At 42.7% G+C, this 11,760-nt stretch overlaps 1 protein-coding gene across 1 annotated transcript in view; it reads left to right on the top strand.

Moving 5' to 3' along the window:
• Nucleotides 1-3,407: 3,407 nt before the first annotated feature.
• Nucleotides 3,408-11,760, top strand: part of TMEM241 (transmembrane protein 241) — a 56,858-nt gene continuing 48,505 nt past the window's right edge. The window contains exons 1-3 of the mRNA XM_082479679.1: nt 3,408-3,526; nt 6,916-6,962; nt 9,413-9,490. Coding sequence (XP_082335805.1) covers nt 3,455-3,526; nt 6,916-6,962; nt 9,413-9,490 — 197 coding nt within the window. The 5' untranslated portion in view covers nt 3,408-3,454. The remainder of the gene's footprint in view (nt 3,527-6,915; nt 6,963-9,412; nt 9,491-11,760) is intronic.

Below are 11,760 nucleotides of genomic sequence, written 5' to 3'. Positions count from 1 at the left end.
GGTCCCTCTTACTGTCCTGGTTTGAGCAACACAGGACTAATTTCTTTCAGTGATCTTACTTTTCAGTAAAGTCTCTCCTAATGCTTGGGAAACCTGCACTATTAGAAGACTCTAGTGCCTGGATTTGTGAAAATATTTGCTTTATAGCCAGCTATGGTATGTGGGTTTCAAGGTCTCAGTGGTGTCAAGCTAGCCAGGTGCAGGGATGAGGATGAGCAAGACCCAGGCACTTGACCCAAGCTGGCCAACAGGATTATTTCATACCATTAATATCACATTCAATATAAATTAGAAAGTTTGCTGAGGAGTTCTCTCTTTCCCTTGATGGCTGCCACCCTGAGAACTTCTTGCCCTGGTGCCGGACCCCTGAGCCCTTCCCTTCCTCCCGAAACCGTAGCGCTGGCAGAGTCCCACATTTGCTGTCCACTGCTGTGAGTGCACGGCTTCCTACTGATAGCATGGGCCGAGTATAATCCTTGTATATTCTGTATTGGTATCAGGATCAATATTAGTTCTTTATTATTAATAATGTTAATTATTTAGTTGTATTGTGTAAAATCTGTTTAGATTTCAATTCTCGTTTTTCATTGTATTTCCAATTCCCCTTCCTGGGTGGGGAGGGGTCATCAGGTGGTAGAATAAGTGTCTAAACAACAGCAAATTGTTGTGGGTTCCTCAAACCATAACAGTTACACATCCAGCAAAGCCCACGGTGCCAGGGCAGGCCCAGCAAAAGCCACTCTCATCGACTCTCAGGCATGCAAGAATCAGCTTTGTCAGCCAAAGTTCATCTAATTTGTCCTTAACAACCTGCAATGACGTAAGCCATTACAATCTCCCAAGACAATCTGTTCCAGCGTTCATTACTGCAGAAAGTCCCCAAGTAAAGGGCAGATGGTTTGGAAGAGGGTGGGGACCCAGGTCGTAACGCACAACCTGTGCTGTGCACCACGTAGCACAGGCACGACACAGGCGTGTGCCATGGAGGCACGAGGGCAGCCGAGCCTGGTGATGGGGTACCAGCGTGGTTCTTATCCTCTCTGCCTTTAGCCCTGGCAGAAAGAGATTATTTCTTTCCCTTTGCAGCCACCTTTTGGGGCATGAAGATTGCTGCCATGCCCGCTTCAACCTCCTTTGGCTAAATTTATCAGTTCTATAAATGAGCGGAATGTCAAAGCAATGTCCTGCTGCCCCAAGAAAATCATTACTCCAGCTCAACTGTACAAGCACTGATTAAGAAAACTGGTTTGGGTAGTTTTTGATTCAAAAAGACATTAACAATGACTTAATATTCCTATGTCTTTTTATTCAGTTTTTAATTTTCAGAAATAAGTGCTTTATATTAGTCTCTTAAATATTACCTGATTAGGCTTTGACCCCACGAGCTCTTATACGAATGAATCAAGCTTTGAGCTGAATTATATTAAGAAGAAATGTTCTGTAAAATGACATGCAAATCAAATCATTTGCCACACATTCACATCTCCTAATAAAAAGTTAAAAATATAGATAGAGCAGAAACTTCCCTTCATATTACTCAAAATAATTCAAAAGCTGTATAGCAATTACTTAATATGTAATTCCAGTAAGTCGTGATAAACAACATTGGCAGAAATTTATATCTTCATTCTTAATCCCACATTGTAAATGACTTAGAAGAATTCAAATCTGCTTCTGCATTTTGCTGTAGGAAGATGTATCATCTTTGGCTGAGTCTCCCACTTTTAGTAAGAAGTAATACAGGAAACACAGAGGGAGATCATGGTAGTATTTTCCATGAAAATGATACTCCACTAAAATAAAAAGTCAAAAGTATTTTTATCACATCCTTACATTGGTCTTTGCAGATACCTGTAAACTTTCCTTATGCTTTTTTTAAGCTTTACAGGCTGTGTTTGTGGTGCAATGTAAAGTATACTTTTGCCTGCAAAGGACACATTTGATATGCATACAGATTTTCAGAGCTTTTTAACACATGGCCTGCGAAGTGGCAATGCTGTATCACTTACCCAGCCATCTCTATCGCATCCGTTACGGTGGCATGTCAGTGATCTCTGTAGGCCTGGATGGACCAAACCTTCCAGTGCTGGAAATCTGATGTGTGTTTTGCACCACCTTCTTACAAACCAGATAGGATTGTGTCTGGTGGACCAAAATGCTTGAATTTGTCTTGGTGCCATGGAGACCGTTCAGCTGTTGCACTGTCTGCTGCCTTTGTCTTTTGAGGCTAAATGTAGCAGGTCAGACAAACTCATTTTGTGGGCCGGATTTGGCCTCTGGTGTACCAGTTAGGGCCCCCCTCACCCCTCAGTTAAGGCCACGCTCTGTTCCTTATATATGGTGCTTTGCTCTGTCGTCTAAAACCAAGGTGTATGTGTACAGAGAGGGCCCTATACTTTGCATCACCTGAGCAAAGTCAAGGTGAGAACTGCTGAGATAGGGCCTTGCTAATACCAGATCTGTGAAGAACGAGGCTTACCTAGGCCATCATAAAGGAACGCCCAGTAAGCGTGACTAGGTAGGGCATGTCTTTCGCTGCTTCCCTACCTCCCTGGGATATTTATAGGTTACACCTCATGGATGAATCGTAGAATCACAGAATCATAGAATGGTTTAGGTTGGAAGGGACCTTTAAAGGTTACCTAGTCCAACCCCCCTGCAATAAGCAGGGACATCTTCAACTCGACCAGGTTGCTCAGAGCCCCATCCAACCTGACCTTGAATGTTTCCAGGGATGGGGCACCTACCACCTCTCTGGGCAACCTGTGCCAGTGTTTCACCACTCTCATCACAAAAAATTTCTTCCTTATATCTAGTCTAAATCTTCTTTTTTTCTTTTTCTTTTTTAGTTTAAAGGCATTACTCCTTGTCCTATTACAACTAAAAAGTTTGTCGCTATCTTTCTTATAAGCCCCCTTTAGGTACTGAAGGCCACTACAGGGTCTCCCCAAAGCCTTCTCTTCTCCAGGCTGAACACCCCCAACTCTCTCAGCCTCTCCTCACAGGAGAGGTGCTCCAGCCCTCGGATCATCTTCGTGGCCCTCCTCTGGACTCGCTCCAGCAGGTCCATGTCCTTCTTATGTTGGGGGCTCCAGAGCTGGACGCAGTACTCCAGGTGGGGTCTCACCAGATCAGGGGGGCAGAATCACCGGCCCCGGCCCAGACTGTCACTGTCACTGTCACTGTCACTGTCACTGTCACTGTCACTGTCACTGTCACTGTCACCCCCACCCCACCCCACCCCACCCCACCCCCACCCCCAGCCCCAGCCCCAGCCCCCCTTCGGCGGGGCCGCGCGGTCCCGCTGCCGGGCGGCAGCCGCGGCCCTTTAAGGAGGCGGCGCCCGGCGGCGGGGGCCCGGTGTCCCATTGGCGGCGGCGTCGCGGCGCCACGTCTGGCTGCCATGGCCGCCGCCGGCCGGGCCCGCGCAGCCCGGCGGGGCGTACGGTGACAGATGTATTTGAAGAGGCCGGCGGGCGGTCTCGCCTTCTGCCTCTTCTACCTGGCGTCCTGCTTCACCAACAAGGTGAGGGCGGGCGCGGAGCCGCCCCAGACGCGGGGGGGCCGGGCCGGGCAGCGGGAGAGGCCGGGCAGTTGCTCCGCTGTAGAATGAGCGGGGGGAGGGCGGGCGCGGCTGAGAGGGCGAGGTAAGTGCAGGGAGCCCGGAGGGGGAGGATGAGGGCGGCCGGTGCCCTCCGCTTGTCCAGCCCTGCTCAGGGAGAGCCGGCGGGTCAGCCCCTCCTGGGACAGGGCTACCTCACGAATTGGGAAAAAAATACCCAAAGCCCTGGCGTTTTGGTGGATAAGAAGCTCAACGTGAGCCGGCAAATGTGGGCTCGCAGCCCAGAAAGCCCACGGCGTCCTGGGGTGCACCCAAAGAAGCATGGCCAGCAGGGCAAGGGAGGTGATTCTGCCCCTCTGCCCCGCTCTGGTGAGACCCCACCTGGAGTACTGCGTCCAGCTCTGGAATCCTCAGCACAAGAAGGACGGGGACCTGTTGGAGCGGGCCCAGAGGAGGGCCACGAGGATGATCCGAGGGCTGGAGCACCTCTGCTATGAGGACAGGCTGAGAGAGTTGGGGGTGTTCAGCCTGGAGAAGAGAAGGCTCTGGGGAGACCCTGTAGTGGCCTTCCAGTACCTAAAGGGCACCTACAAGAGGGCTGGAGAGGGACTTTTTACAAGGGTGTGTAGTGATCAGACGAGGAGTAATGGCTTCAAACTGGAAGAGGGTAAATTTAGACTAGATATTAGGAAAAAAATTTTCGCCATGAGGGTGTTGAGGCACTGGAATAGGCTGCCCAGAGTTGTGGAGGCCCCATCCCTGGAGGTGTTCGAGGCCAGGTTGGATGGGGCTTTGAGCAACCTGGTCTAGTGGGACGTGTCCCTGTCCATGGCATGGGGTTGGAGCTATATGGTCTTTAAGGCCCCTTTCAACCCAAATCATGCTATGATTTCAGCCCAAAGGCCAGCCACCCATCAGCCATCCATCATTGAGGAGATCGATGTCTTCTCCCACTGGTCTCAATTTTCTGTGTGGGAGATGTCTTGACCTTTTCATGACATGTACGTTTCAACAACACCATATTTAAGACAGTAAAGGGGTGACATTGTATTATTCAAATGAATGAAATGTTAGTTATAGAGCCAGAAGTTATGCTGCTTTGAAAGCATCAGTGATGCTGCATGTATTTTATTATTGAGTATCTAGTGATCACTGAATGCATTGTCATTTCCAAAAGATCTGTTAACAGGAACAGTAATACAAAGTATCCAAGGAAAAGGTCTGAAATATTCAAAGCATTATAGTAGTGGTGAAACAAATACTAACTTCAACGGATCCTTTGACAGCTTAATTAACCTGCAAATTAAGGACAAGAAGTCTGTTTTCCACTGTGCAGCTTAATTGCCTGTTGGTAATGCTGAAATGTCTATGAAGGAGTAGGCTAAAGATAGTTACACTGTGAATAAAATTGTATAGTTTAAACATAGTTTGAAGTAGCTTGTTCACTCTGGGAGGAGGAAATAGAGTAACTACTCCTTAATGTCCTATTTATTAGAGAGTGTGTCTGTGTTTCTGGTGCAGATTTCTATAAGAAAAGATGTTTTTGGAGCAGGTAGGGTATGGATTTCCAAAGGGACAGTTAGAAAAAAAAGCAGCATTTTGGAGGTGAAAATGAAATCTTTTCTCAGCATTGGCTACTGGTTTTTGTGCCAAGGTACAGTTGCCATTAAGGATGTCAGAAGTAGACTGAAGTCCAGACGTGTAGCAAAGTTTGTAAGGAGAGATAATACACTTGATTTGACAGGCTGCTAGGAGCAGTGATTAGTTAAACAGAAAGGGGCTAGAAGAGCTGCCAGATTGTGTTGTGCATTGGAAAAGGTTCTTAACTGTAAGAAAGGCTTAGCTATACTTGAGAGGAAGTTGGAAGGACTTTGACACAGGGCCTTCATTTGCAAACCTGAATGTAGTTTTTAATGTATAAGTACCCAGAATATAGATGTTTTAGTTTTTGCAGGTGGTATGTAAATGCAAGTGGGGGTACAGACACCTGATTTAAAACCCTTGTGGCCGTTCAGACAAATGTATGTGTAACATGACTCTCTGTGAATCGGTACGCTTTGTCTCTGTATATTGATGCCAGCTTCTTGGGTGTTTTTTGGGTGTTCCTAAAACCTGGACCTTACAACGTGCTCAGCACAATTTCCTCTCTGTTGAAAGTTTCCGCTTCTTTTGCCATTGACAACTTCTGCTGGCTCCTGGAAGGAATGGCAGGTACCTTTCCTTTCCTCTGAGGAAGCTTCAGTCATAGAATCACAGAATGGTTTAGGTTGGAAGGGACCTTAAAGATCATCTTGTTCCAACCTCCCTGCTGTGGGCAGGGACACCTCCCACTAGACCGGGTTGCTCAAAGCCCCATCCAGCCTGGACTTGAATGTTTCCAGGGATGGGGCATCCCCAACTCTGGGCAACCTGTTCCAGTGCCTCACTACCTTTCTTCATAGGAGAGGTGCTCCAGCCCTCTGATCATCTTTGTGGCCCTTCTTTGGACTCATTTCAGCAGGTCCATGCCCTTCTTATGTTGGAGCTGGATGCAGTACTCCAGGTGGGGTCTTATGAGAGTGGAGTAGAGAGGCAGAATCACCTCCCTTGACCTGCTGGCCATGCTTCCTTTGATGCAGCCCAGGATACCGTCATTCTTCTCCTTTGCAGAAATGGTATTTATATACTTCATTACAGGAAGTTGATAGATCCTGATATACACATCAAAAGGCATATGCATTTCTGCCTCATGTTTGCTTGTATGCATATATAGTGGGAAAAAACACTAGCGTCCATATGTGCAGACCCCGACAAAGCGTGCTAAAGCAACGACACAGAGGCTTTGCTTTTTCTCCCACATCTTACATCTCCAAAGAGCTTCATGGGCTGCTTAATATTTTACACAAAATGGTGTGTGAACCGTGTGTGGGTCTGTAAGATGAGTTAATCATCAGGAGACAATTACATAGAGATCATTGGTCTTGATTCTGCTAAAGATTGCCTTGGTGGTATGATATGATTTTAATTGTCAAGTTCTTATGTCTTTTCGTTCCTGTTAATTCTTTTTCCATTCAGTGTGATACATGGAGTGTGTTTAGAAGGTGAAAGATCAGTTCAGAAGGTAGCCTTCTCCCCATTGTTCGGTGTGTCTGCTCCATATCTCATGTACTTTTGCAGCTGCTACCTTCCACAGTGACTTGGGCAGTGTCCAGAAGTTCTAGCCTGGGAAGAGAAATTGCTGAAAACTGTTTTTGTCTTTTTATTTTTCTTTGTTTTGGTAGAAACTTTTTGTGTTTTGTTGCTCTTGTGATTGTTTGTTAATGTTGTAATGCTGTAGGTGTTTGATGTCCATTAATTTCGTATTTGTTTTCCAGTATGTCCTGTCTGTCCTGAAATTTACCTACCCTACCCTTTTTCAAGGGTAAGTACTGTTTTAAGAATACAACTGTTTGAAAAATTACTTTAATCAGTAAATGTCTTGCTGTTTCGTGCTGAAACCTACTTTAGTACCTCTTGTCATTACTGGCTTTTGCTGTCTAGAGAACATACTTCATGAAGCCTTAGTAAAGCAGTCATTAATGTGTCTTGGTTAATTTTTAAACATCATGGTAGTGACATAATTAAGATATATAGACTCCATAATTTTTCATTTTTCTGGAAGTCTTATGCTTCAGCATAGAAAAGTAGCAATTATAGTACTGCCTGCCTTCTTTGGAAATGGCAGTCATGGATAATGTACAGTTGTGTATTCTTTCACTATGCTAATGAAAACCAGCCTTAAACCCATGTTTAGGCATACACAAACACCATGTTGCTTATTTTCATGCTTAGCTGTTGTTGTAACTCTGCATCGCAAGTCGCTATCATATCTTAACGACTGTAATGAGACATTTAATGTTTTGTCAAATATCCATATATACCATCAGTACTGTTAATTGGTGAGACATTTAGTGAAAATCTGGCCTCTTAGAGTCAAGACTTCCCCCATTTGTTCTTTTGAGATAGTGGTAAAGTCTGTAGACACTGCATATCTTTAATTTCTTTACTGCTGCTTAGCATGGCTTATGTTTTTGCCTGATGTGCAGCTCCAGGACTGCAGTCAACTCTAGGAATAATTGCCTTGGGAATCTCCATTTTCTTTGAGTGTACTCAGCTCTATTAAATATGCAATGAATGCTTTCTTCAGTTCTGACACACATACACGCACAGATTGTCTCTTGGACAATCTTTTATCATATGGGGAAAGGGTTTTGGGTAATGTATGTAAAATTCAAGTGTGGTAAATCAACAGTAAAAAAGTGGCAAGCAAATGCCTTATGGTATCTGTGTTACCACAGTTAATTCCTTTTTCTATTTTTTGGAAATGCATCTCAGCATCTTATTTTTCCATAAGTTCTGTCTTTTAAAGGTGACCTTTCCTTGAAAATTAAGTGGCTCAGATGTGCTTTCATTTAGAGTTATGACAAATGAGCAAAGGAGGAGGAGTGTTATTCTCAGTTCATATTGCTGTTTGTTGTCATTGGTTTTGTTCCCTATGTAATCTAAGACTATATTGCATTGTGCTAAGGATGTGGAACTCAGTTACTAACTTCACCTTTTTAAAATGAGCAGCATATGAGAGAAGTTGAAGTGAGCTGTGGTAGTAGCATTGAATATTCATCATACCCATGTGGACAGTGAGCTTGCTCTTCTCTGACACTGTCCAACTGTATGTAATTCTGCATAGAGTGAATATTTGTTTATTTGTGTATGTGTGAAAGAGATTTAAAATAATTGCTTAAATGAATTGCAATGAATGGGAATAATAAATAAATTCACCTCTGTATCTGTTACAGATGTACTACAGTGATTTAACACTGTAGTACAGTATCTCTGAACTATGCTAGATGTTCAAGGATTTTCATCAAAGAAACATGAAACATGTCTCTGAAAACCACTAGCTTAAGGAAGAAGGAAGCTAGTACCTTATTTTAAAGCTTAAAAAAATTCAGTGTGCATAACTACTAATTTAAGTTATCTGCAAGCATTTCCAAGGTCTCACCTACTGTTTCCATAACAGACTAAGGAAGACCTTTATGGTAGGGTAAGTCATTAGATAGGTAAGTCAATGCAGAATATATGTAATTGTTACATACCTTTTCAACGAGAAGACGGCAGTTTTGTGGTTTGTATGCAAGGTTATCTGGCTGGAAAGATATTTTCTCTAGAGGCTCTGAACCAGAGGCTCATGCAGCATAATGATGTTATTGTTGATGACACTTCACTTGGTGCTTGCTACACAAGATGCCGGGCGGGGGAAAAAGCAGTTTGAATTTGAGGGAGTGTGTAATTTAAGCCCAGCATGAATAACCATGGGAAGTCATAGAGCTAATGTTTGAAACTACTAGGACTACACACATCATCCTTGGGGCTTAATACTTCAGCTGAAACGAGTTTTTTAAATCCTAAAATCAGGTTTATTTATCCTAAGAATAACAGTTTCTGTATGAAAAGAGTTTCACCTCTTGTCACAAACCTTGCCTCACTTGCATCTTCAGATTGTCACAGTTGTAACATCACTATTATTATTGTAAACCTTGTGTGGGAAGAGATGATACAATGGGGATTCAGTAACATGACTAAGAGAATTGTGGTAGGTGGTAATTTACAAAACTTTTGAAACAGGAGCTGGAAGAACCAAAGTATTAGAAAATTTGGAGGAAATGAAGGCCCACAAAAATGAAATATTCAAAGGGGAATAGTGGCATCCCTGATAACCTGGAAAAAGGGTAGATAACTAGTCATGGGTGAGCTGTGAGAAATTCTGTGGTCATGCTCCACGTGGTTATAAAGGACAAACAATTCAGAGGGGCTGTTTTGTTTCTATTTTAGGTGGCAGACATTAGTGGGTGGACTTCTGCTTCACGTCTCCTGGAAGCTGGGCTGGGTGGAGATAAACTTGTGTTCAAGGTACCATGGGTTTTTCAGTATCTGCTAAATACTTATTTTCTGTAGGTGGGTTACAACATAGTTGAGTTGGTTGTGGAAGTTCCTAACTTGCTAAAATATGAGTCAGTGTGTGTGTGTTTGTATGTGTTCTACTTCACAGGTGTGGGAGAGATCTTGTGTTTTAGTCTAATGATTGTTCCACGACACACATTTCAACTGCTTACTAATGTAAAGTGGATTCAATTCAACCTTGGTAAGATGATCAAAAAAGCATAGCCATTAGTGAAAACTATAAGGTTAACTTATCCAACCGTCTGTCCACATCTCTTCCCTGGATTATTTACAATATTATAAGAGAAACCTTGGTAATGTTAGTTAAGAGCATTGACACATGCTTCCCCAAAACCTCAGTGTAGTGAAGTCCACAAATGTGATCTGCCTTTTTTTCTAAGAAGGGTGTTCCATAAATGGGAATCATTCATCCTTGCCTAACTCTAGCATTTATAACTGCCCAGCAAGAGCAGCCATTGCAGTACAGGATTGATATAATAACCAAACTCCAAATTAGAAGGTCCTTTGTCAACAAAGATCATCTGCTTGAACTGAGTGTGATGGCAATTCAGTAGAGTTGTCCAGCATAGTGTACTCTGCTCAGGTGGATCCATTCTGCAGTATGGACTGTGGCATATCTTTTTTATTTTGCAAAATGTTATAAGTTAGAAGATGTATGCCCACAGCAACTGTGTGACTTGACTCTGAAGCTGAGGAAATTGGATTAAATGATTGCCAGAGCTCCCTTCTAATGTAACTTTTTTTTCAGTGATTCTGTATTACCAAGTGACAACTGGTGAATTTTCTGTTTGGATTTCCAACAGTTGGCTTGCGAAACTGAATCTCCTCATTTGAAATGAAATCCTGTGTGTATGTCAGAAGAACCAGGCTAAGTTCTGTTTTCAAGTCCATGCAAATGACTACATCATCATTGAAACTTAAGTGAAGTTGTAAATGGAAACAGAATTTAACTTATCTTTTATCTGCAGTGTAGGCAAAACAAGGATATTGGTGGAAAAGCTGTCAGTGATAGAGGTAGAGACAGGATTAAGGTCCAAACCTTGCTTTAGTGGCAGTTACTGATACATATATTATTCTCAAATGTATATTGCTTATGCAGATTTTGTCTTCACAGAACAATCTAAAGGACAAAGAAATACAGCCATCAGTAATGTCCTTTTTAGTTCAACATTTTGTTACTAGATAGTTACTTTTGCTTTAAATCATGAAATTAAAGAAGTTGAATCTTTTTTTTCCAGCTTGGAAAAGATATTTTCATTTTTTTCAAAACTTGGAAGACATTAAAGAAAATACTGGACAAGAACCATTTTCTGCTGTTGAAGAGAATGTTTTTATCCACGAAAAGTTTTGGTGGAAATTTAGCTCACGTTTTGACAATGGAGACTTCAGACCACTAGATGTCAGCACGCTATAGGAAAAGTGATTAAAATGCATCTTGAGAAACCTCTTTATTAGTTTAGCTAATACAGAACGCCTGTTCTGGAATAGACTGAATGAAATGACCAGAATTAATTGACATATTTTGGCTATAATTCAGACAACTACTTAAGCATGTATTTAAATCTGTCTGTCTTCAGAAGGCTTAGGCACATGCTTAAATGCTTTGCTGAACTGGACTTGTAGCATATATCTCTTGTATTAAAAAAAACCCCAAACCAAAAAAACAACAAAAAACCACATCCAGGACCCCCCAAAAACCAACCAAACAAAAAACTCCCCAACAAAGAAACATAATGTCTCAAAGCTTCTGTCTACCACTTCCTCTCAAGCTCTCTTCCCCCTCCGAAGGTGAGGTCATTTCCCCCTTCTCTTACAGAATATTGGTTTCTGAATCTATCTGGTTTTTATTTTTTTGGTGCATGTGTAGGATACTTAAGAATACCATATCCAGTCCCTAGTCTTGTCACGCTTCAAATAATAAACTGCTGCCCATTTGTTTGTTTATTTCCAAAGTCTCAGTATTTCTGTCATGTGAACTGATCTCATATGCTTTCTGAGCCAGTTCAGGTTATCCCAAAGTGTCTCAGCAGAATTATTTTATTACATAGAGGTCATCACCCTTTGTCTAAAGTCAGGAATACTAGCTTCACAATAAAGACCAAATAAGAACATATTACTTAGAGTAATTTCTCTTCGGTTTTGTGGTTATCCTGCTTTTCATCTGCACACCCTCCCCCAGTACTCCCGACTTTAAGGGACTTTGCCACCATCATCGTTGC

Source organism: Vanellus vanellus, assembly GCF_965231255.1.
Source record: "Vanellus vanellus genome assembly, chromosome: 2".
Classification (NCBI taxonomy): domain Eukaryota; kingdom Metazoa; phylum Chordata; class Aves; order Charadriiformes; family Charadriidae; genus Vanellus; species Vanellus vanellus.
This window is presented reverse-complemented; position numbering and strand designations above follow the sequence as displayed.